The sequence below is a fragment of the Ambystoma mexicanum genome, chromosome 11, assembly GCF_040938575.1.
Source record: "Ambystoma mexicanum isolate Mex_15411 chromosome 11, UKY_AmexF1_1, whole genome shotgun sequence".
Classification (NCBI taxonomy): Eukaryota; Metazoa; Chordata; class Amphibia; order Caudata; family Ambystomatidae; genus Ambystoma; species Ambystoma mexicanum.
In genome coordinates, this window is record NC_090934.1 from 1,001,295,479 (window position 1) to 1,001,321,987 (window position 26,509).

Genomic DNA, 26,509 nt, shown 5'->3' on the forward strand with positions numbered 1-26,509 from the left:
ATTCACTTGGCAGCCAATTACATTCTCATTTTACTCTTCCATCAATCACTTTGCCATTCACATCCACTACATCTGTTTAATCCACTGTAAAAACAAAGCCCATTTTCTTGTTATATTTGTTTTAATGTTTGTAAAGGGAGACAAATTAAAATCACTCTTTCTTTTTACTTTTTGTTGTAAATGTGTGAAGGTCTTGGGTTTCCTTGAAATAAATCTGTTAAAAAAGAAAAACATTCAATTGTTTTCAACTTTGGTATATTTCAATATGTGCCTTCCCGATTTGTAAGAATTTGAATACTTTTCCAAGTGATTATCTTTTTCTTCATAAAATCACTGCAAATTGCACCATACTAAATAAATAAAGCTTCTTCCCTTCTAAATGAAGCAGTTATTAAAAACACGTTAAAATGAGTAAAGTGTAATTCTTTTATAGGAACAGTTCACTTGCCTGTACTAACAAAACTTGAGATCTTGAAACCTTTTATCAGTGAAAGGAGCACACGTATCTATATAAGGTGGGAGCTGAAGTTCATGGTGTACCAGTTCGAAGGGGTGCATACAGCTGTGAACACTGGCAGGTCTATCTTGCATCTTTTTTTTTTTACGTTCATGTTAAAATATTTTGGTGAGTTATCCTATCGTTCTACTTTATTATCAAACATTTGTTGTCTTAAAAATGTTCACATCCAAGTTTGTCAGGGCTATGTGACTGTATGAAGCATTCCTTTGGGATCCATGTTCGTCTTTGAACTAGGGATCTATTCACATTATAAAGCTGCTATCATTGCCTCAGTAACTGTGGATGTGATACAAAGAGAATTCTAAAATGTTAGTGTCTGCGAAGTGGTCCGAATTAATATTTGAGTCCCAAATAAATGTTTTGTCCAGTCGTTTACTTTATTCACTTTAAGAGATTTTAACTGCTAGAAAGATCCTTCATTTGTAATCACTAAATAATGGTTGAGCATAATGAGCATTTCCCATTTTCGTAATTACCTTTGGATTGATTGTTGCTCAGATTGCGATGAGAATACATTTTGTGTAAGGGATGGAACTATAATAATTTGATGCATTGTAGCCTTGCATTTCTAGGTAATCCGTGATACTTCTTAGATAGGCCTGATTTGTTGTTTTCATTCTCTTTTTTCAAATATTATTCGGTCTTATTTTTTAATTATTTATATTTAGTTGTATTATTTTAAGAGGGATTAGAATAGTTCACTGATTGCTAGTAATTTCCTGTGGTGGTTCTCTTGGTAGCCTGTTACCTTGTACTTCTGCATTAGTTCTGCCATTTAATTGCAGAATCTGCCCTTTGCTACATTATGGCGTCTGCTTAAATTTTATAAAATGAATATAACCTTCCCCAGCTCCTCTCCCTGAAAGAAATCTTAGGTAGTCTCCTTGTCCTCCAATCCATTGTTAGATGCATGATATCCTCAGAGGAGGTTCTCCTACTTCCACAATGGAATCTGACATTCTTGTCTTTAGAAATGCTAGAGTGAACAGCTGTCCTTGGGGAGGCCATTCTTGTGCTCTGCAAGTCTCTGCTCCATTGTGTTAAGCTCCTAAAAATCAACTGGGTGCATCTTCCTCCGATCAGGTTAATAGCCAGTCATCGCAAGCTGATGTTTTGGAAATATGGAAAAAATTATTCCTGGAGGCTATTGAACAAATTGAGTATCAGCGAGTGGGCCTGTTGCTTGTTCAAGCTATTTTTGTCACTGCACTTAGTATTTTCCTGTTATAATATTGGGTATCCATCCGGTCATCAGGTTATTTCTACTAAGTTGGGGAATCATCTTGGATTTTTCTCAACACTCTGCCTTGTTTGCCTCACTGGCTCAATACCTTTCAGAGTAGGTGTTTAATGTGAGCTCCATTCTAATAGAGGGTGGCTGTGTCCTAATTCATGGCGCTTTGGAACAACAAGTTCCAAGACAAAACTCTTCACTTAAGAAAAATCTAGAAAAAGTGGAAAACAAATCTGCAATTTTAATAGCAATGTCCTAGAGCAAACAATTTCAGACTCCTTGTTCGAAATAGAATCTTTTTTTCATTCTTCAAAAGTAGGTAAATTAATAGTCTTTGATATCTTCAAATGCAGCCAACCCTTGGCATCATGAAAATGTGTTGATCCATCTCCTAACAAAGGCAAACAACATGCTACCGTACAATTAAAGGTTATTTGAAATGTTATGTCATGTTACGTTACTTGGCATTTCTATAGCGCTCTAAATATAATTGGTATGACCACAAAGCGCTGTAGGTTGAACGCCCTTGGGAACCATAGTTCTGGTCAGTAGAGGGAGATAGTGTTGTAGGGTGCATCGGTGCACCAGATATGTGTGCAGCTGATGTAATTGCCGGATGGTAGCTGCATCCTAGCGTTAGGTGAGATGCTGAAGATATCAGTTGGATGTGTGCAGTCTGGTGGGTGGACTCCCAGATTGGGCTCTGGCTGCGTTAGGCGTGAAGGACGCATATGTGAGCAACTAGGCCGGAATGTGCTCGGCAAGTTGCGTTTTATTAGCGTGATGAGGTGTTCATGGGGTCGTATTCGTATGTGAACAGCTAGGCCGAATTAATCGGGGGTATAGCTGTGTTCTACTTGAATGATGGTGTATAGTAGAGAGTAAGCGTAGCAATGTGATATGATGGTTATCTTTAAGGAGCCCGAGACCAGACATGTGAACAGGATGGCAGGGAACAGAGCAACACATGGACACATAGAGACAGGGGGCTGGTGTTACAGTGACAGGAGGGGGGATACGGATATATAGAAACAGCATGGGGAACAGGAAAACAGGGTACACATTGATCCATCCTTTTCATCCATCCATTCCGTCCGTCCATTTCATCCGTCCCATCCATTTCATCCGTCCGTCCCATCCATCCGTCCTGTCCATCCATCCGTCCCATCATCCATCCGTCCCATTCATCCGTTCCATCCATTCCAGTCATCCGTTTCACCATTGATCCAATCCATCCTGATCTATCAATCGATTCGACCCATCCATCCTTTCCATCTATCAATCCCTCTCATCCATCTGTTCCATCCATCAATGTGTCTCGTCCATCCATTCCATCCATCAATCCGTCTCATCTATCCGTCCCATCCGTCCGTCCCATCCATCCACCCATCTGTCCCATCCATGCGTCCAACCCATCCGTCCCATCCATCCAACCCATCCGTCGGTCCGTCCCATCCGTCGGTCCGTCCCATCCGTCGGTCCGTCCCATCCATCCATCCATCCGTTCCATCCATCCATTCTGTTCCATCCATCTATCCATCTATCCATTCTGTTCCATCCAGCCACATCCGTACATTCGATCCATTCATATCACATGTGTCCATCCGTTCCATTCATTCATTCCATCTCCTCTCTTCACTCCGTTCGTTTGTTCAGTCTGTCATTCCATCCATCACCTCCATCTATCCATACCACCCATTAGATCCATCCATTTCATCAGTACATTCCCTTCATCTATTTCATCAATCTATCCAATCCTGTGGGTGGGGTCAGAGGTCATTGTTCAGTGTTCATATATGGTTGTCTATAGCCGAATCAGAGGGAGAATTCATTGAGGACATGGTATAGAGTCCCATTGTATAGGCAGTCATTGGGTTGTTATGGGAAGAGCCAAGTTTTTAGTAGCTTGTGGAATGTCATATAGTCTTGGGTGTGTCGGATGTGAGGTGGAAGAGAGTTCCACACAGTCTGGGCCAATGCTGAGATTGAGGATCCTCCGATTCTGACGGAGTTAGTGGTTGGGATCACTAAAAGGAGGGCAGAGCTTGATCTTAGGATGCAGGGTGGAATGTAAGGTTTTAACTTACCTTGCAGGTATAGAGGGCCGGTCTTGTGCACGCCGTGATGAGTGATGCACATGGTCTTGAAAGTTGCCCTTCGTCCGACTGGGAGCCAGTGGAGGGTTCTAAGAGCTGGAGAGGTGTGGTTTCTTGGACCCAGGGCTATGAGCATTTTGGCAGCAGTGTTTTGCACTCTTTGGAGTTTAAGGTGGTATGCCGGGACTGCAAGGTAAAGGCAGTTGGCATAGTTCAGTCTCGACATTACAATAGACATATCGGCAGCAAGTCTGTTCGGGAAGGAGAGGTAGGAGAAATGCGCCTTCTAATTTTGAGATGGTAGTGACAAGATTTACATACGTTGTTGATCTGTCAGGAGAGGGTTAGGCCAGAGTCAATAGTGCATCCAAGGTTTTTTTTACTGTGACTGAGGGGGTTGGCCCATGGAAGGTGGCCAAGCGAGTGGGCTCAGTGTTGCCGCACACCATGATTTCGGTTTTAGTGGGGTTTAAGAGGAGGTGGTTTAAAGTCATCCAACGGTCGATATCTAGGAGGCAGGCTGCAAGGTCGGGCTGAGAGTTGGGGTCTGGGTTGTGCAGTTGAAGGATGATTTGGGTATAGTCTGCGTAGTTGTAGCACAAGATATTGTGCGGTTGAATGATACCAGGGAGGGTGGACATATAGAGGTTGAATAGGAGAGAGCTGATAGACATGGGTACTCCAGTATTAATCGGGCGAGGAGCTGAGACAAAAGGGGAGAGGAGGGTTATTTGTTTCCTGTTGTTGAGGAAGGAAGTGATCCATTTGAGAGCGGTTCCACGGATTCCTAGGTAATGGAGGCGGTCGAGGAGGATTGAGTGGTTAATTGTGTCGAAGGGTGCTGACCGGTCGAGGAGAATGAGTGCAGCGCATCCTGCAGAGTCTGCAGTGATCTTAAGATCGTCCCAGATTGAGGCCAGAGTGGTTTCATTTCCATGTCACGGTCTGAAGCCTGATTGGGCGGGGTCAAGGAGGTTGTTTGGTTCGACAAAGGCGTTTAGTTGCCAGTATGCAGTTCCGTCAATGAGTTTTGCAAGGAATCTGGTGTTCAAGATGGGACGGTAGCTTTGGGGCCAAGGGGGTCAAGGGATGGGTTTTTAAGAAGAGGATTGACATGTGCAATTTTGAAGGCATCTGGAAAGATTCCAGAGCTGAGGGAGTCATTTAGGATGGTTCTTGCATGCTCTCCTGTGCAGGTGGACGAGAATATTTCTTTGAGGACTGCAGCGGGGCAGGGGTCTAGGGGGGAGCCAGAAGGTTTGCAAGCAGATAGGTCAAGAAATTCTTCTCTCGAGGTGGGTTTGAACGAGTCAAAGGTGGGTATGGAGGAGGTTGCAGCGGCAGGGTGGTTGTTGGATTGGTCGGTATTTGAGGCGGGGACAGTTTGTTGTTAAGGGAACTCGTTCTGTCGACAGCAGTGGTGTAGAAGTGGAGGGAGAGAGAGTCACAGAGTGATTGTGATGGGGTAGATTTGGAAGAGGTGCAGGTGGGTTTGACGAATTCGGATGTGATTCTGTGGAGTTCTTTGCTGCGGTTTTCACAGTTGAGAATCCAATTGTTGTAGTGGCCTTTTTTGACTTTCCGGATTTCTGCTTTGTAGTTGCGATGGCGCAAGGCGAAGGTGGATCTACTGAGACTTTTTGTTCGCCATTTGCGTTCCAAGAAGCTATTTAGTTTTTTGGCATTCTTCAGTTCAGGGGTAAACCATTTGGGAAATGGTCTGAGGCGTGAGGAAGAGGGGCACGAGGGGGTGAGCGGAATTAGTGAATCTTTGTGCCATGAGTCGAAGGAGTCGATGGTTAGAGGTCTGTCCAAGGGGGTTGTGGGGGGGTCTGGGAAGAAGGGCTTTGGCTAGGTCAGGGATGATCTTTAGTTTGTTCCAGCATTTGCGGTGAAAGGGGGAGGCGGGTTGGGTGGCGGGGGCCAGTGTAGGGGAGAGGATGGAGAAAGGGACGGCAAAGTTGTCGGACCAGATGAGTGGTAAGGGAGGGGCTAGGTGTATCAAGTCGTGGGAGCTGAAGATAGCATCTAGGGTGTGTCCTTTTAGAATCGGTTGGACCGCTCATGTGAAGGGAGAGGTTGAGTGCATCAAGACTGTCGACCAGTGAATGAGTCATAGGGTTGGTGGGGCTGTCCAACCAGATATTGAAGTCTCCTAGTAGTCATGGAGGGGTGGTTTACTTGACTGGTGGCTACAGAGTCACAGAGGTTGGTTGTGAAGTGGTTGTCGTAACCAGGAGGTCTGTAGATGACTAGGAAGCAGTGGGAGAAATTTGGAGATAGTGAGAGTTTAACGAGGAGGGATTCGCATGATGGAATGTATGTCTGAGAATCAATGTGTGCAACCGAGAAGTGAGATTTGAAACGGACAGCCAGGCCGCCTCCTCTTGAGGGTCTGTTGAGTGGGATGAGGGAGTAGCCGGGGTGGAATGCCTCATGTGCAACAGGGGCGAAGTCGTCCGAGAACCAGGTTTCAGTGATAGACTAGGTCAGGTTTGTCGGAGGAGAGGAGGTCGAAGATGCTGTCTGTTTTTTGCTACCGAGCGGGCATTGAAAAGGATGCACTTGACTTCTGATCGAGGTCTGTCATGGAGGTTGTTGGGGTGTGAGTAAGAGGTGCGTAAGGGGTAGTGGGGGGGAGGGGCCAGTGGATTGCTCGAAGTCAGGGAGGCGGGGAGATGAGGGGTGGTGGGGAGGAGGGGTGTCAGTGGGCCCGGTGTGACGAAGGGTGGAGGCAGGTCTGTGGTGGCCGGGAAGAGTAGGCGGGCGGAGGAGGGTATGTGAGGGGTGTGGGTAGGGATTAGGGGGCGAGTGGATGGAAAGTCAATGGGCGAGGGGACATTTGGGTGGGTAGAGTGTCAGATGGGTCTCGAAGAGTTGGGGGCGGTCCGGTGTGCAGGGCGAGAAGTCGAGAGAGGGGGTGGAAGCAGGGCTAGGGCAGGGGTGAGTGTAGCGGGGATGTGAAGGCTGGGTAGAAGTGGTGAGGAGCTGATAATTATGGAGGTGGACCAGGATAGTTTTCTACTTTTCAAGGGTTTCTGTGCAGTAGGGGTGTGGGAGAGGGTGGGGCGTTCGGAGGGTGAAGGAGAGGCAGCTACTGTTCTTGCGAGGGCAAAACGTGCTGCTTTTAGAGAGGGGAAGGGATATGGAGAGGTGGATGTTGGCAGGTGTCGAGGAGAGGTTGACAGGGTGGGCAGACGAGGGAGGAGGGGTTTGCGCATTTCTGTGGTGGGATAGGGACTCAGGTATGGGTGGGGGGAAATGGGGGAGGGATGATTGCTGTTGGGTGGGAGGTAGAGGTTGAAGAAGGGGAGGGTTTGAGGTCATTGGAGCGCCAGCGGGCTCCTCTGGCTTGGGTGTTCGATGGGGGCAGGGAGTCATGGCGGGGGGGTATTGGGGAATTCTAAATAGCGGTCAGCAAGTGAGTGGGAAGTGGTGAGTTTGGGTGGGAATGGAGGGGCTGTATGGGATTCGGGGGAGGGAGGTGGTTGGCGTGCCAGAGTGTGGCTCTGATTTTCGAGTTTGATAGGGAGCGGGGTGTCGTGCCAGGGAGTAATGGGGAGTTCTCAGAGGCGATCAGAGGGAGGGTTGGGAGTGAAGAGTTTGGATGGGAAGGGGAGGGGGGAGTGGGCTTCTGAGGGGGGAGGTGGTTTGTGTCCGGCTATGATTTTAGGGTTGGATGCGGGTTGATGGTAGGAGGTTGGGCGAGTGGCGTTTTGCTGATATGGGGTGGCAGAGGGATTCCTACGGATGTGCTCTGAGAAGGAATGGTGGGGGGGGATCGTGAAGGTGGGAGCAAGTGTGCCGTTGAAGAGCCGCAGGGACTGAGTGAGGACAGGAGGGAGGGAGCTCTGGGTTCTAGGGATTTGGACTGGTTCGAGAGGTGAATATTTGCAAGACGGGGTTGCCCTCTAGATGTGACGCAGTCTTGCTAGATAGAATTCGACACAGTACATTTTCAATGCGCTATCTTGATTAGAATTCGACACAGTATATTTTCAATGCGCTATCTTGATTTGAGATAGGCTAAGAGCACATCAGCTGCTCTTCAGTTGGTCTCTTTTAGAGAGTTTTGCACAAGGTATTGTCTGTGATAGAACTTGGAAAAGCCCACCTTAGGTGACTGAGTTGCAACCCCTTAGGTTTAGCTTGAACTACTCAAAGGTTTGGTGGCAATGGCTGAGGAGCCTGGCTTATCTAGGAGGGATAAGGTCTGTAGTGAGGTACACAGTACTTAGATCATACAATGGGGTCAAGGAAACACTGACACACTAGCAGTTATATAAAAATGAATATTTATTTTATACACACTAAGGCTTTAGAAAATAAGTCATGTAAGTACTATCTACACAGTAAAATCACAGTAGAATAAAAGGTAGCACACTTTAAATCACAAATGTGTAAAGCAACACAAGTTAGTGAAGACTACTAATACACAAACTTTAGATTAACTCTTGTCACTTTGGTTAACTCTTTCTTAACCACTCTTCAAAAGTCCAACCCTATACTAAAGGAGTCACAAAGAGTCAATGGGGGCACTGGCGATCCAGTGACCAAGTGCTGAGGAGGAAAGAGGTAGGTAAGCAGCAAACAGAACAAAGTCTATGAGGATGTCTTCAGGTTTGCAGTTCAAACTGGTTCCAGGCAGGCCCACTGCCGGATAAAGACCAGGGGAGTTTGTTACCTCCTCCACTTCCTTTCCTTTAAGGCACTCTGAGAACCTTTGCAGGCTTTCCAAGGGAAGCCCACAAAAGACCCATCAAGACCTCCCCCACCCAAGAAAGTAGAAGAAGGCTCACGTGACCACAAGCCATTATCAATTGGTTTTAAAAGGGTACAGCCACCATTGTAGGCAAATGCTGACTCCTTTTTCCTGACTGCAGCTGCAAAGACAGCCTGCGGTAGAAGTCTACAAAAAGTTGTGCAAAAAGGTACACTGCCACCAGCCTGTCAGATGAACTTGGGACAGTAACTAAAAGTTACTGGAAAAGCGAGGAAAGGGAAACAATGTTTCTTTTCAGCACTCCACTTGAGGTGGGGTGTGCTGATCTCACAAAATAAAATACAGGTGGGACAAAAGGTTGTCCCCCTGCCCTGTATGTGTTAACTCAGGTAGAATAAAAAGGGAAGCTCAACGAGCTCCCAGCAACACTGCACAGAAAGTGCTGTGTGCTGCATTAATAAAATGTAGATGCCAGAAAATATGGAGGAAAGCTTAACTCCATTAAAAAGTACCAGAAAGTGATTGAAAGGGTTCCCATGGTTAGAGTAAAAGAATGTGTGGAAGAAGGTTCCCACTCACTCAGGAGAATCACTTGAAAAATCTAATAGTCCAGCAAAAATGCTTGGGGACTCACAAAGAGAATTTCACTCAAGAATGAAAATCTACCTAACACAGGGAGTACAAATATTCTCAACAAAAAAGAGGAAACGGACATGTAGGACCTTGTGCCCCCTGCTTGGCATCCCTATGGCTCGATGGATATGTTTGGACCAGTAGTGTACGTAGTAACACAGGAAGAATCTACTATTATTACTGCCTAATTGGAAAAAGTAAACATGCATCTTTTAATGTGTATGAATAACTAGGTGAAAAGGTTTTATTTAAAAAAAAGTATTTTCCAGTTAAAACATATTTTTACTCTATTTATAAAATATTCCCATTGTGAATATTGGACCTATGTTTTTACTCCCTAAAACATAGTTTTACTCCCAACTTTAAAAAATAGGGAGTAAAATACTCCCACTTCAAAATCTTATCTGGAACACTAGGTGGACAGTATGTAAAATAACACATTATTTAACTCCTGTAATATTATTTCACATGGCTTATGATCTTCCTCTTCCTCGTTCCTGTCCCCAGCCCTACAGATAAAGGGTGTATCAGCCACTTTTGTTTCCCAAAAATAGGCAAATACTCCGAAACGAGGAGTAAAAATACTCTCAACAAAAAATAGCTTTCATCCACAAAACTCCATGGAAATGTTTGTTCCAGTTGTGCATGTAGTACAGCAGGAGAACTATTACAACTGCATGATGGGAAGAAGTAAACCTGTATCTTTTTATGTGCGTGACTACCTAGGTGCAAAGAAATGGTTATTAACAAAACATTTCTGTTTTTCTAGTTTAAACAGATTTTTACCCACTTATAAACTCCTTATATTGGAAATTGGACTTATATGTTTACTCCCTAAAAAATAATTTTACTTCCAACTTTAAATGGGGAGTAAAATACTTCCACTTCCAAATCTTATCTGCCGCACTGCCTGTCCCTATAGCATTGTTACTTTGATCACAACATTTTCTACTTGTGTCCTGTCCCCCGACTTCCATATTCTTGTATTACGTTTAAAGAACAGTGGATGTTATGCTTGCCTTTTCTGTAGATTGGCCTTACCAGAAGGGATGCCAATGGGCAAGCATTTGCTGCCTATGCCAGCCCCCTAGAATTACATTCATGTCAGGCACATGGAGTTGAGCATGGTTGTTCTGGCTCAACTAAGGTTTTTCTGTCAGGCACTCAATTGTGCACAGGCATGTATGGGTGAAATGTTTGTGTTCTAAAGGAAAACCAGGAGCATTCTCCCTTCATTGAATTGCTTGCCTGGTGAAGAAAAATGTGCTGTATCAAGAAATTGAGCTAGGGCTGCCCCAATATCCAGTGATTCATGTAGAATATTGACTTGATTCATGATTGCAAATATCTCTAACAATGTGAAAGTTGTGCTGTCTTTTGGTGGAAGAGAAACTGAAAACACCCCCTTTTGTAAAGCACAGAAGGATATTTCAAAGCCTACGAGCCTGGTAATGATCAAAACATTGGGGATTCTTTGTTATATAAAAATAACTGCAATCATCAATCCAGCTCTCAAGTGTAAAAGACTGATTTACAACGACCGATTTTCTTTTGATCCTAAAACGGTATTGTAAAGGTCTTTTTCGCTTTAGAGCTTTACAATGAGGTGTTTTTTTCAGGGGCTTTGTTCCTCCCCACCCCCACCCTCATTTCTCTCAAATCTCGCGCCTCCCTCCCCACCAGATACTTCCCCCTCACCCAAATAACATCACAACACAGCCATATATCTATATTTCAGAGGCTTGTGGAATCTGCTTAGATCACATGCTGTGCATAGGCAGACATCTAGTGGAAGCTGCGGAGTATTAGTTTGTTTTTGGAAACTCGAAAATGGGTGTCGACACAGGGCGTGCCAGTAATACTATCCCTAGTATGACTTCCACTGTACCCATGATCCCTCACGCGTGTAGGACCCTCAGATTGTTTTTTTCCGCCATACTTGTCGGAAGCATCCCGCTGAGTTCCCTGGCTTTAGCCATAATTTGCTAAATAATATATATTTCCCCGTTTTCTTCAATACCCACGTCGAGTCATCGGAATCCGAAGCTCGGCGCCGGACCGGAGAAGAAAACTGCTGTCGAACTACACGATGGACTTTGGGCCTCAGAAGGCCTCTGGCCTCGACCCGGGCCTCGGAAGGCCTCTGGCCTCGGCCCTGTACAAGTAGGGAGAGTGGGGGGTGGTACATACTCTTCACTCACATATATTTTCATATATATATTCTTACACTCTAGCCCGCTGCCACAGGGTGCGTATGGAGGTTACCCCTTTCCAATTTTGCCCCAAGTACAACCGCAAGTACCCTTGGGTTGACAGACAAGCCACCTGTAACCTCTGCCTGCCGAGGGACCACCCTGAGGCGAATTGCAGAGCGTGTAGCCGGTTCAAGGCTAAAACTTTAATGGAAGCGGAGGGCGCCTTCAGTGATGGCAGCGACGCTGTACTATCGGACGGCGAGGGCAACGTGGCGTCGAAAGACAGCAAGTCCCCGACCTCGGAAGGTTGTCCGGCAGGGCAGCTATGGGGAAAACACCCGGTGACACGAGCGCAATCCACACCAGTTACACTAAGCACTCGAAGTCCAACCGAGACTCGACGCGCACGTCTAGTTCTCGGAAAGAGGCACACAGAGAACGGTCCACTGAATCGGTATCCTCTGGGTGTTTTTGATCAAGATCGCCGCATGACACCAGGCAACCATCCACTGTTGCCAAGAGTGTCTCACTTACTAAAGTAATGGAGGTTTGATCGTCCGAAGATGAAGCGGACCTCCATCCCCAGGCCGCACTCCAGGAGTCGGCGTCAGCAGACCGCTCGATGCCTACGCCCATGTCCCGACGTACTCAATCTACGGAAAGGGACACTACCCCCGAATCTCGACGCCAGACGTCGAAAAGCTCGGAAAAGTTGAAAACCCCAAGGAAACACTCTTCCACTCACGGGGAGGGGGGAAAACCGCAGAAGAGGCCTTCTCAACCTTCCTCTACACCACAGATACATAAAGACAGCTGCAAGTCCTCTGTTAAACATTCTAAGACCCCTGCACAAGTCCATAGGTCCAGTCAAGAGATTGCAGAGAAACACCCCTAAGAGAGGGTAATTCACAGCTCTAAACAATGGTCCAGTGAGGACATAGACAGAGTTATGTCCAGAATGTCATCCCTAGCAGACTTCTATTCCAAGAATCCAGAGCACTTCCTCTCGTATACCCCGGATGGGGCTACTCCCTCAGGGTCTTGGGACCCGCAACCCCCTGGTAAGAAACCTCGAGTTGAGGCACCAACACAAAGTCGGTCTTCTGACCCTTTTTACCTACAGCCAAACTCTCTGTATAAGGAGGATCCAATACAGGATGAGGATTCAGAATTGGCAGCGTTGGATGGCCAAACTGGGGCGGACTACTATGCGGATGACGAGTACCAAGACAAGGACGAAGATAACCCAGAAGTCTACAGAGTAGACTCTCCAGTAGACAAGGAACCTCTGGTTAACGACTCTCCAGTCGACAACCAACCTCTACTAAACAAGGTTTTATCCAAAGCGGCAGAACACTTCTGCATACCTACTCGGGGAGCTCAGGAGGAAAGGGACTTCACCGAGGAATTAGTGGGAGAAAAGAGACCCATTGCCCAGGCCATCCCTATTCTCAAATCTATACAAAGGAGGATTGATCCTTCCCTTCTTAATCCCAACCTCACCAGGGCAGTAAACCCCAGGATCGAAAAGTTGTTCAGGGCAGCCCAGACCCGCTGTATATAAGGGGGCAACTGAAACCGGACTCCCTGGTAGTCACAAATACCCGAAAGAGGGCGGTAACGCCCCTATCATTGTCTGAGGCTCCCCCCGACAAGGAGAGCAAAAAGATCTACGGGTTGGGAAGGAAGGTAGCCTCCACTTCTGCCTACCGGGCAAGGATTGCCAACTTCACCACTCTGCTGGCTAGTTACAACTGCCACCAGTGGGAACAAGTGGCTGCACTCATCGACTCCTCACCGGAACCTTTAAAGAGCCAGTTGGCACAGGTTGCGTCAGAGTGGAGGGCTGTGTCCGGTTGTATCCTTAAGGCAACCTTTGATGCCGCGGATAACGCTGACAGGCTTATAGCAGAGAGCACTGTTATTTAAAGGCATGCTTGGTTAAGGCAGTCAAGGTTTAAACCCGAGACACAAGCATCCTTAATAGACAAACTGGTGGAGCCTGATCTACTGTTTGGCAGGGCGGTAGAGGACGCTTTAAAAAATGCCAAAGATGAGTATGAGACTAGTCCCTGGGACAGTTGACCAACAAACACCCTAATCAAAGAGGGAATGGCAATTTCCGTCGCCCACGCGGCCAAAATTCTCAGAGGCCCCAACTATTCTCAGGGGCAGGGCACACCATGGGGTAATAACCAGCAGTCTACCCAGAGTTACAACAGGGGTAACAAAAGGGGTCGTGGTAAGGGTAGAGATCAGGGTCCCTTCCCACGCATCTCCAGTAGGGGGCCGCATTACCAACTTCACCCAAGCTTGGGAAGGGATCACATCAGGCAGATGGGTGCTGTCCACAGTGTCCGCAAGATATTGCATAGAACTGCTCGAACATCCCCGAAACCACCCTGTGCGACAAAAGGTACATTCCCTAGACCACCAGAAGATCCTCCTCGAGGAGATCGTCAATCTTCTAGAAAAGGACGCGATCAAACTCGTCCCGGGCAAACAGGTAAACAAGGGTATTTATTCAACTTACTTCCTTGTGCCAAAAAAAGATCTAACAATGCGCCCAGTCTTAGACTTACGCCCTGCAAACAAGTATGTCAAGCTCCAAAAATTTTGCATGACTACTCTCCAAGAGATAATCCCCCTCCTAAAAAAGGGGGATTACATGGCAACACTGCACATGAAAGTTGCCGATTTTCATATTTCCATGTTCCCAGCGCACAGAAGATTCTTGCGCTTCAAGGTGGACAGTCAGCACTACCAGTTCAAGGTGCTGCCCTTCGGTATAGCCTCGGCTCCAAGGGTATTCACCAAGGTTTTGACAGTGGTGGCGGCACACCTACACAGGGAGGCAATCCCAGTGTACCCTTACCTGGACGACTGGCTCATCACGGGGGAGACCCCAGCAATTTGCAGTTCAAACATTCAAAGAACGATGGACCTCCATTTCGAATTGGGTTTCTCCATAAACGAGAAAAAACCAAGCCTGGTGCCAAGCACCTCCAAACAGTTCCTAGGAGCTGTGCTAAACACTCAAGAGGGGTCGGCCATTCCATCAGAGGAAAGAATTCGGAACATACTACTGCAGATTCCTCAATATCACTCCGGTCGCCAGATAACGGTACGCAAAGCGATGCGTTTGCTAGGCATGATGGCGTCATGTATTTACCTGGTCCCCCACGCGCGCCTACGCATGTGTCCCATGCACGATTGGTTGGCGAAACAGTGGTCTCAGGCAAGTGGTCAGTGGGACGATCTAGTGGTCGTTTCGCCAACACTAGTACAAAGTCTTCACTGGTGGACAAGAGCGAACCTGTCAAGGGGGAAAGCCTTTTACGATCCAGAGGTTCAAGCTGTAGTCACTACAGACGCATCCCTATCAGGTTAGGGAGCACACCTCCTTCACTACACAGCACAGGGTCTCTGGTCTCACTCAGTGGCCAACAATCATATCAATCTGCTAGAGCTTCTGGCAGTATTCAGAGCGCTTCAAGCGTTTGAGCCCCACCTGTTAAACCTGTCAGTGCAGATCCTAACGGACAGCACAACTGCGATGCTCTACCTAAACAAGCAGGGAGGGACTCATTCGCCAAATCTGTCCAAGCTTGCCCAGAAAATTTGGATATGGGCACTCAGACCGAACATTTACCTGTCATCGCAACATGTTCCAGGGGATCTCAATCCTCTAGCAGACGCCTTGAGCAGAGATCCTCTCCCACAAGAACACGAGCGGTCGCTAAACATAAAAGTCGTAGAAGACATCTTCTCACGGTGGGGTTTCCCCACTACAGACCTATTCGCCACAAGCGAAAACAAACAATGTCCAGGATTCGCATCCAGGTTCCCACAGCCACACTCCATGGATGGATGGATTGGTCAGGGATGTTTGCCTACGCTTTTCCACCAAACCCCCCTTATTAGGAAGGTGGTCAACAAGATGCACAGGGAATCGAAGACGCTCATCCTAGTTGCTCCCATGTGGGCAAGGCAACCGTGGCTCCCACACCTACTCAAACTAGCCGTGTGCGAACCCATCAGACTCCCGTGCTGGCACAATCTACTGTTCCAGCACCAAGGACAAATGGTACACCCACAACCCAACTCAATGAACCTGGCAGCATGGCTCCTGAGGTCATAGTTTGGACATCTCAATTTACCACACAGATGTATGGATATCCTAAAGGAATCTAGGAAACCGAACACAAGGTACTGTTACTTTGATAAATGGAAAAGATTCGTTGTCTGATGCCAGAATAAGCTATTCAACCCTGTTGATTGTATTCCTTCCAATATTGTCACTTACATGCTCCACCTGCTGGACGCAGGCCTTGTATTCAACTCACTCAAGGTACATCTGGCAGCGATATATGCCTACACCACTTCCCACAGCAAGGTTTTGTGGTGGAAAGTACCAGTGGTGAAGGCCTTCATGGAAGGGCTAAAGAGACTTCACCCTCCAATCTCTAACCCACCACTGGGTTGGGACCTTAATGTGGTGCTTGCTAAGCTCATGGGCCCACCATTTGAACACATGCATAAAGCCAGTCTCAAACACCTGACCTATAAAACTGCCTTCTTAGTAGCCATTACATCCATAAGAAGGGTCCGTGAAATTCAGGCTCTCAGTGCAGGATCCTTTCTTTACTGTTCATAAGGATAAACTGGTTCTTCGTACACACCATAGGTTCTCGCCTAAGTTTATTTCAAAATTCCACGTGAACCAGTCCATTGAGCTCCCGGCTTTCTTCCAGGAACCCAAAAGCTCTGCTGAGGTGAAACTACACACTCTAGATGTGTGAAGAGTGGTCCTCTATTATGTAAACAAGACCAGACCACTAAGAAAAACAGACCAACTGTTTGTCTCCGTAGTGACAGGCAAAGAGGGAGATTGCGTCTATAAAGGTGCCATCTCTAAGTGGATTGTAAATTGTATCCAACTGTGTTACTCTTTCTGAAATAACTTTGCCTTTTACGCATAGAGCCCACTCTACAAGAGGCATTGGGGCCACTCTAGCTTTCATTGCAAATGTACCCCTGGACACCATTTGCAAATCAGCTACTTGGTGCTCTATTCACACTTTTACTCGGCACTACTGCATTGACACTCATTCCAAGACAGATACCCAAGTGGGACAAGCGGTTCTAAGACATCTGTTTGCTCAGGACCCTTCTTGCATCCCACCTCCTTCTTCTAATACTGCTCGCTAATCTATGCACAGCATGTGATCTTAGCAGATTCCACAAGCCTCAGAAGAAATGCATTACTTACCGTAAACGTATTTCTGATGCTTGTAGCTGCTTAGATTCACATGCGACCCACCCTTCCTCCCCTCTGAGAGAAGGCGCATGGATGGTTGTAGTCTTATCTTCCTTCTATCTGCTTGGATAATCTGTACTCGCGCTACTCCACATGCTACCTCTTGTCAGAAAAAATACAATCTGAGTGTCCTAAACGCGTGAGGGCTCATGAGTACAGTGGCCGTCACACTAGGGATAGTATTACTGTCACGCCCTGTGTCGACGCCCATTTTCATGTTTAGAAAAACAAACTGTAATACTCTGCAGCTTCCACTAGATTTCGGCCTATCCACAGCATGTGAATCTAAGCAGATACAAGCATCAGAAATACGATTACGGTGAGTAATGTATCATATATATATATATATATATATATTTCTGAGGCTTGTGGAATCTGCTTAGATCACATGCTGTGCATAGGCCGACATCTAGTGGAAGCTGCGGAGTATTACAGTTTGTTTTTCGAAAGTCGAAAATGGGCGTCGACACAGGCGTGCCAGTAATACTATCCCTAGTGTGACGTCCACTGTACCCAAGATCCCTCACGCGTGTAGGATCCTCAGATTGTTTTTTTCCGCCATACTGGTCGGAAGCATCTTGCGGAGTTCCCTGGCCTTAGCCATACTTTTGCTGTTATTATAATTTTAATTCTTATTCATTCCCTTCCCCACCCCAACGTCGACCCTCAACATCGACGACGGCTGGAGAAGTCATCGACCGTCGACTGCTGCACGACGGATCTGGGCCTCGGTAGGCCGCTGGCCTCGGCCCGGGCCTAGTAGGCCGCTGGCCTCGGCCCTTACAAGTAGGGAGAGTGGGGGGTGGTACATACTCTTCACTCTTGATATATAGTTACATTTATATATATTCCTACACTTAGCAGCCCGCTGCCTTAAGGTGCGTATGGAGGGTACCCCTTTTCAATTCTGCCCCAAGTGCAATCGCAAATACCCTTGGGTCGACAGGCACGCCACGTGCAATCTCTGCTTGCCGAGGGATCACCCCGAAGCGAACTGCAGAGCGTGTAGTAGGTTTAAACCTAAGACACTTAAGGACCGTTCGACAAAGCGTTGGGCCCACCACGCCAGGCAGGAGGCCATGGCAGCGGAGGGCGCCTTCAGCGATGGCAGCGACGCCGTACTTTCGGACGGCGAGGGCATTACGGCGTCGAAAGACAGCCGACGAGCGCAGGTCCCCGACCTCGGAAGGTCGTCCGGCAAGGCGGCTATGGGGAAGACCCCCGGCGACGCAAGCGCTACACACCTAACACACACTAAACACACTAAGACCAACCGGACCTCGACGACGTCGACTTCCCGGAAAGAGGCACAAAAAGAACGGTCCGACTCGGTGTCCTCTGGGCGCTCTCGATCGAGATCGCCTCACGACGCAAGGCAATCATCCACTCTTGCCAAGAGTGCCTCGCTACACACACTAACGGAAGTTCGATCGTCGGGAGACGAAGACGACTTCCACCCCCAGGCCGCGCTCCAAGATACCGAGACCGCGGTTAACACCAGTGAGGCCCCACGCCCGAAGCACACAGATACCTTTCCAGACCCTCGACGCCAGGCGTCGAAAGTCTCTGGGGCCCCCAAGGGACAGGGAAAACATTTTTCCACGCACGGAGAAGGGGGGAAACAGCGGAAAGCACAGCCTTCCACCCCTGTAAAGCCTAAGCAGACAAGCAAACACAAGTCTACCCTTGAAAATAAATCACCTGCTAAAGTAATACCCTGTTCCAGGGAATGGTCCAGTGAAGACATAGACAGGGTTATGTCTAGGATGTCTTCCTTGGCTGATTTTTATGATAAGAACCCAGAACACTTTCTTTCATATAACCCTCAAGGGGCCACACCCTCAGGCTCCTCCGATCCTACCCCGCTAAGTAAAAAGCCCCGGGTCGAAAGACCTGAACCCTTCGAGGTTCAGCCTTACTCCACTCCATATTCTACTCCACTCCCCAGTTATCAGGGACAAGTTTTCCCTGAAGAGGACCAGGAGTTTGCAATTATGGAAGAACAAACCGGGACAGATTACTATGCAGAGGATGAGGACCTGGAGGAGGGAGAAGATGAGCAGGAAATTTACAGAGTAGATTCCCCAGTACAAAGCGAAGCCCCAGTTACTGACTCTCCAGTTGATAACCAGCCCCTCCTTAACGAGGTTCTCGCTCGAGCAGCGGAACACTTCCACATCGACACCCACGGTGTACAGGAGGAAAGGGACTTCGCGGAGGAGTTTGTAGGAGAGAGAAGACCGGTCGCTCAGACCATCCCTATCCTCAAATCCATCCAACGAAGAATAGATCCTTCCCTGGTGAATCCTAACCTCACCAGAGCTGTCAACCCCAGAATTGAAAAGATTTTCCGGGCAGCCCAGTCTGACCCTCTGTATATAAAGGGACATCTTAAACCAGATTCCCTAGTGGTGACCAACACTAGAAAGAGGGCTGGCACGCCCTTATCTTCATCAGAAGCTCCTCCCGACAAGGAGAGCAAAAAACTTTACGGGTTTGGCAGAAAGGTAGCCTCAACGTCCGCCTACCAAGCAAGGATTGCGAATTCCACCACCCTGTTGGCTAGTTACAATTGCCATCAATGGGAAGAAGTCGCGGCGCTCATTGCCTCTGCTCCAGAACCGTTAAAGGGCCAGCTGGCTCGGATCTCGGCAGAGGGGAGAGCCGTGTCTGGTTGCATTTTAAAAGCAACTTTCGACGCCGCTGACAACGCAGGGAGATTGATAGCAGAAGGTACTGTTATCAAGAGACATGCGTGGTTACGGCAGTCGGGATTCAAGACAGAAACCCAGGCTTCTTTAATAGACAAGCCAGTGGAACCCGACCTATTGTTTGGGAAAGCGGTCGAAGACGCACTTAAAAATGCCAAAGATGAATATGAGACTCTCAAATCCCTTGGCCAGCTTACCAACAAACCCCCTAACCAGAGGGGGAACAATAATTTTCGTCGCCCACGCGGCCAAAATTCACAAAGAGGCAACTATGCCCAGGGACAAGGTACACAATGGAATAACAACCAGCAGTCTACCCAGAGTTACGGCAGGGGTAACAAGAGAGGTCGTGGAAGAGGCAGAGGCAGCCCCAACAAGGGCGGTGGCACGCCTCCACCAAAACAGTGACGCTCAGTTCAGGGTCCCTTGCCACGCAACCCCAGTAGGGGGACGCATTTCCACCTTCACCCAGGCTTGGGAAGGGATCACCTCAGACAGATGGGTGCTGTCAACAGTATCCGCAGGATATTGTATAGAACTACTGCAGCGTCCCCGGAATCATCCTCCACGACAAAGAGTGCACTCCCTAGAGCATCAAAGGATCCTTCTCGAGGAGATCGCCATTCTGCTAGAAAAGGACGCGATAGAACTCGTCCCAGGACACCAGGTAAACAAGGGTATCTATTCAACTTACTTCCTTGTGCCAAAAAAAAAAAAATTTGACAATGCGCCCAGTATTGGACTTACGGCCTGCCAACAAATATGTCAAGCCCCAAAAATTCCGTATGACCACGCTACAAGAGGTAATCCCCCTCCTAAAAAAGGGGGATTACATGGCAACCTTGGATATGAAAGATGCTTATTTTCATATTTCCATGCTCCCAGCGCACAAAAAGTACTTGCGCTTCAAGGTGGACAGTCGCCACTACCAATTCAAGGTACTGCCCTTCGGGATAGCTTCAGCACCAAGGGTATTCACCAAGGTACTGGCGGTGGCGGCTGCACACCTACGCAGGGAGGCAATCCCGGTGTACCCTTATCTGGACGACTGGCTCATAACGGGGGAAACCCCAGGAATTTGCAGGTCAAACATTCAGAGGACTATCGACCTCCTCCACGAATTAGGCTTCTCCATCAACGAGAAAAAGTCAAGTCTGGTGCCAAGCACCTCAAAACAGTTTCTAGGAGCTATCCTAGATACTCAGAAAGGATTGACCTTCCCTTCGGAAGAGAGAATTCGGAATATACTTCTGCAAATTCCGCATTATCAGTCAGGTCAACAGATAACAGTACGCAAAGCTATGCGGTTACTGGGCATGATGGCGTCATGCATTTACCTGGTCCCCCACGCGCGTCTGCGCATGCGTCCCATGCAGGAATGGTTGGCGAAACAGTGGTCTCAGGCAAGTGGTCATTGGGACGATCTAGTGGTCGTTTCGCCAACACTCGTACAGAGCCTACACTGGTGGACAAGAGAGAATCTCGCAAAGGGGAAACCCTTTTACGATCCCGAAGTACAAGCCGTGGTGACTACAGATGCATGCCTGACTGGGTGGGGAGCTCACCATCTCCACCACACAGCTCAGGGTCTCTGGTCTCACTCAGTAGCCAAGAACCACATCAATCTGCTAGAGCTTCTGGCAGTATTCCGAGCGCTAAGGGCGTTCGAGCCCCATCTACTGAACTTGTCGGTGCAGATCAGGACGGACAGCACGACAGCCATGTTCTATCTGAACAAGCAAAGGGGGACTCGTTCGCCAAATCTGTCCAAGCTTGCCCAGAAAATATGGATATGGGCACTCAGACGGAACATCTTCCTGTCATCGCAACATGTTCCAGGGGAGCTCAATTCCCTAGCGGATGCTCTAAGCAGAAACTCCCTCCCAGAAGAACACGAATGGGTCCTTCACAGAGACGTAGTAGAAGATCTCTTCTCTCAGTGGGGTTTCCCCACTATAGACCTATTCGCCACAAGCGAAAACAAACAATGCCCAGGATTTGCATCCAGGTTCCCCCAGCCGGACTCCCAAGGGAATGCCCTGTGGATGAACTGGTCAGGGATGTTTGCGTACGCTTTTCCACCAACTCCTCTCATCAGGAAGGTGGTGTACAAGATGAACAAGGAATCTATGACGCTCATCCTAGTTGCTCCCATGTGGGCGAGACAACCATGGTTTCCACACCTACGCAGGATGGCGGTGTGCGAACCCATCAGACTCCCAGCCTGGTACAACCTACTGTCCCAGCAACAGGGTCAAACAGTGCATCAGGAACCCAACTCTATGAACCTAGCAGCATGGCTCCTGAAGTCATAGAGTTTGGACATCTCAAATTACCACAGAGGTGTATGGACATTCTAAAGGAGTCCAGGAAACCAAATACAAGGCACTGTTACTTTGATAAGTGGAAAAGATTCGTTATCTGGTGCCAGAATAAACAAATCAACCCGGTTGATTGCACTCCTTCCAACGTTGTGACATACATGCTCCACCTGCTGGATGCAGGGTTGGTTTTTAACTCGCTGAAAGTACACCTGGCAGCCCTCTCGGCTTACACCACATCCCATAACAAGGTCTCGTGGTGGAAAGTACCAGTGGTTAAAGCCTTCATGGAAGGAGTAAAGAGACTTCACCCTCCTATTTCGAACCCACCGCCAGGATGGGACCTCAACGTGGTGCTAGCTAAGCTCATGGGACCCCCATTCGAACCCATGCATAAAAGTAGTCTCAAACACCTGACTTATAAAACGGCCTTCTTAGTAGCCATTACCTCCATAAGAAGGGTCAGTGAAATTCAGGCTCTGTCAGTGCAGGATCCTTTCTTTACTATCCACAAGGACAAACTGGTTTTACGCACACACCCTAGGTTCTCACCTAAATTCATATCCAAGTTCCATGTAAACCAGTCCATCGAGCTTCCGGCTTTCTTCCAGAACCCGCAAAGCTCGGCTGAGGTGAAACTACACACCCTAGATGTGCGTAGGGCGGTCCTATACTATGTAAATAAAACCAGACCGCTAAGGAAAACAGATCAACTGTTTGTCTCCGTAGCTACAGGCAGAGAGGGGGATCGCGTCTCTAAGGGCGCTATCTCGAAGTGGATTATCAACTGTATACAGCTGTGTTACTCTCTTTCTGACAAGACTCTGCCTTTTACGCCAAGGGCCCACTCTACTAGAGGCATTGGTGCCACTCTGGCTTTCATTGCAAATGTTCCCCTCGACACCATTTGCAAAGCGGCTACTTGGAGCTCTATTCACACTTTTACTCAGCATTACTGCATTGACACTCATTCCAAGACAGATACACAAGTGGGACAAGCGGTTCTAAGACACCTGTTTGCTCATGACCCTTCTCACATCCCACCTCCTTCTTCTGGTACTGCTCGCTAATCTATGCACAGCATGTGATCTAAGCAGATTCCACAAGCCTCAGAAGGGATACATTACTCACCGTAATCGTATTTCTGATGCTTGTATCTGCTTAGATTCACATGCGACCCACCCTTCCTCCCCTCCGAGAGAAGGCGCATGATTGCTTGTAGTCTTACCTTTTCTGTCTATCTGCTTGGATTATCTGTACTCACGCTACTCCTCATGCTTCCTCATGTCAGAAAAAATACAATCTGAGGATCCTACACGCGTGAGGGATCTTGGGTACAGTGGACGTCACACTAGGGATAGTATTACTGGCACGCCTGTGTCGACGCCCATTTTCGACTTTCGAAAAACAAACTGTAATACTCCGCAGCTTCCACTAGATGTCGGCCTATGCACAGCATGTGAATCTAAGCAGATACAAGCATCAGAAATACGATTACGGTGAGTAATGTATCCCATATATTAAGCAGGGCGGACTGACTGACAGTCCAAAAATAGCAGCAGCAATCAGGCAATGAAAGATGACACCAAGGCAAATCCCATTTGGGAAAATCCACTGCAAAACAGTCCTTTATTTTTCATATATCCATGGACAGGAGGGCAGCAGAAAATGCAAAGCAAATGTGTGTGTGTGTATATATATATATATATATATATATATATATATATATATATATATATATTCTCTCTCTCTCTCCTCCCTTCTCTCTCTCTCCTCCCTTCTCTCTCTGCCTTCTCTCTTCCTTCTTTCTCTTCTCTCTCTTCCTTCTCTCTCTCGCTCTCTTCTTCCCCCCCCACCGCCTGTGCGGTCAGAGATTGGACTTTCTAAATCGATCTTCGGGTGAAAATATCTTCCTAAAAATCATTTCACATAGAAAGGTTCACACTCCGTGATTCGTAACACTTAGACTGCACGGGTCTGCAACCATTGGCTCTCTAGATGTTTTCAACTACAACTTCTATCAGCCCCAGCCAGTATAATTAATGTTGATGGATCACTGTAGAGCTGCATGTTGCAGAGCTCTGACTTAAACATTGCCATATGATGTATTCCCTACTTCGCTGAGTGGGGGAAATGAGGCTTGCATGCAAAGTGAGCCTTATGTAGCAGAGATGTTTGCATAATGTAGGAAGGAGCAGTATGACAATATAGGGATGTCCATTCTGGTTATATTTGTGGTTGAATATGTTTGTTTTGAGCAATTTTGCAGGCACCTTTATCCCGAAAGACAAATTCACTCATCAAAAACCTTCCTTTTTAGCATTGAAGAAACCTTTACCTTTGGCTCCAGAAGTTATACTGAATCTTCAAAGCAAGCAGCCGAAGGACTCCAAGCTAGTCACAGGTATCACTCCTCAATTATTTGTGATCCCAGAATTTTCCTAAATGCTTGAATTTTTCCTTTTTCTGTGAGATGTATCCACAATAAATCACTTTCCTTTCTCTAGACAGGTGAGATACACAGTGCATTCAGAGAGTTTGGTATTACATTTCCCTCCGCACCTTAGAGTGTAAACTAAGAACAATGAGGTACGGGGACTGGCTTCTCCAGCATTTCATCTCCCTTAGATTTTTGAGGTTCAGTGCTTTATCTTGGGGTGTGTGAGAATCCCGGCACACTTAATTGAGAACATTAAACAGCCACCTGGTCATTGTATGCAAACTTCTAACTGTTTTGATGAGACTCTGATTATAAATCCTTTTATTGTCTTTCTTGGATTTTCTACTTTTTTTTTTCTTTCTTTTTTTTCTTTTTTTCTTTTTTTTATGAGACTCCCTGCCTCAGCAACTCATTTTGTATCTGCTACTTTGAATCTGAGGATGACATCACTCCTTTCCCTGAAATAGCCTCTCCTCATGTGGCCAGGGGACGGAACCGCTGTCTGATCCTGACCCTGGGGGAGGCTATTTGAGGGAGGACCACATGGGGGGGGGGGTGACATATCATCAGGTGAGACATGGTATCCCCCTTTCTCTTTTAGGGATATTCCTCATCCCCTTCAACAACTTGACGACTTTACTGAAAGTACTCCTCAATTTCAAATAGCGAATAAAGTAACAAAAACTGAGACAAGGAACAATGATTTTTACTTCTAATGAGAACCAGCACCAGCATTCTAGTAGCTGGAAGAATCTGATTGAACTGAAACGATTTAAAACAATGCTGAGAAACCGGGAGTATGGCGGCTGGCAGCAGCGCAAGAGACAGAACCGCAATGTGGAGCGAGAAGGCAGCCCTGTGTGCGTCGTGCTCACTGAAGCTCAGTGGAGGCTGCAGCAAGATGAAAGGAAGCAAGCGGTGCTTCCTGACAGCTGAGGGTGCTGGGATGACCACTGAGGACCGGAGGTGCCTGCAGGGTCAGCGGAGACGCACCCGATGCAGAGTCAGGAACGCAGAGAGAATACCAGAAAGCAACCGGTGAGCCCAGGGAAAGTGTCCGGACACCGAAGCACTGTCGGGCACGGCATCGGAAGCTGAGGCAGTGGAACTGGGGTCAGGGACCCACTGTATGAACATGGGGAAGACCAAGAAGGGAAGCCAAAGGGGCATTGTACGTTAAAGAAAGTTCTGGCAGGAAAGTATACCAGACAAAGCCAAGTGGGTGAAATTAATTTTAGTGAATGTGGAAAGGAACCTGGCAGGAGAGTATACCATGTGTTTTGCGAGTCTGAGACCTGAACGCAAATTGTATCAAGGAACTATGAGAGCAGCTGAAAGGGGAGCATACCGGTTGTTGTTTTGTGAGTCAGAGAATCGCATGGAAGATTCATGCCCTTAAGATTTTTGGATTACGTTGAATGTGAAAAGGACCTGGGGTAGGGAGTCATTTTCCCTGGGATAACTTGCTTCACCAAGAGGAGGGGAGTTATCCTCTTGAGCTTTTGAACTTTTGTTTTGGTTGAGAGAAATCTGGGGAAGGGAGTCATTCCCTGAAACTGTGAACATTATTCATTCAGAACTTTTGTTGGATTTATACCTTTTTTGTTGAACTTGTGCACTGTTTAAATCCGAGACATTAGCCTTAGCACCATAGAGTTACTTTTTGAGTGTGATAGCTAGAATAGGATTTTGGACACGGGACATTTTTGCTTTGACATCTTGACACAGTACAGGTTGAGCTAAGGAAATACCTCCTAGATTAGGGACAGTGAGGCATTTTCCAACCCCGTGCCCTCTGTGTCAGCGTCAAATTCCTGGCTCCTCACATAGCCCATAGGGATATTGGGGGAGGGGTGCTGTTCAAGCACACCATTTTGTCGCTGAGTTTTTTTCTATCGGCCAGAAATTGTGTGGAGGAGTAGGCTGGCGACACCTGCATACCTTTATTTTGTCTACTCCTGGTCTGTAGCATTTTACCACGGCAAGTGTATAATAAGCTGTATCCTGTCGCACTTTGCTATGCAGTTACATACATTTGCTAATAATGTTGACATTTGTTTAGTGTAGGGTCGATTTTCTTATTTTATGCACAATCTCCTCCTTATGTGAGTACCCCAGCACTTTTTGCTGGACTACTGGATTTTTGGTCTGTTCCCCATAGTGAGTGGGATCTCTTTTCCACATTCACTCTTTTACCCGCTCTCTGGGATCCTTTTATTTCTTTTCATACCTTTTTATTCTTGGAGCAATAACTTCCTCCAAGTTTTATGGCAGCTATCTTTTAACTTTTGTCGCACACAGCACTCTCTGTGCAGT

General features: G+C 47.3%; 1 protein-coding gene across 3 annotated transcripts in view; it reads left to right on the forward strand.

The window, feature by feature from the left end:
• The window catches only part of GOLM2 (golgi membrane protein 2), an 801,157-nt gene that overhangs the window by 430,432 nt on the left and 344,216 nt on the right, over positions 1–26,509 (forward strand). For all 3 annotated transcript variants that reach the window (XM_069624194.1, XM_069624193.1, XM_069624192.1), the window contains exon 7: positions 24,074–24,157. In XM_069624194.1, coding sequence (XP_069480295.1) covers positions 24,074–24,157 — 84 coding nt within the window. The remainder of the gene's footprint in view (positions 1–24,073; positions 24,158–26,509) is intronic.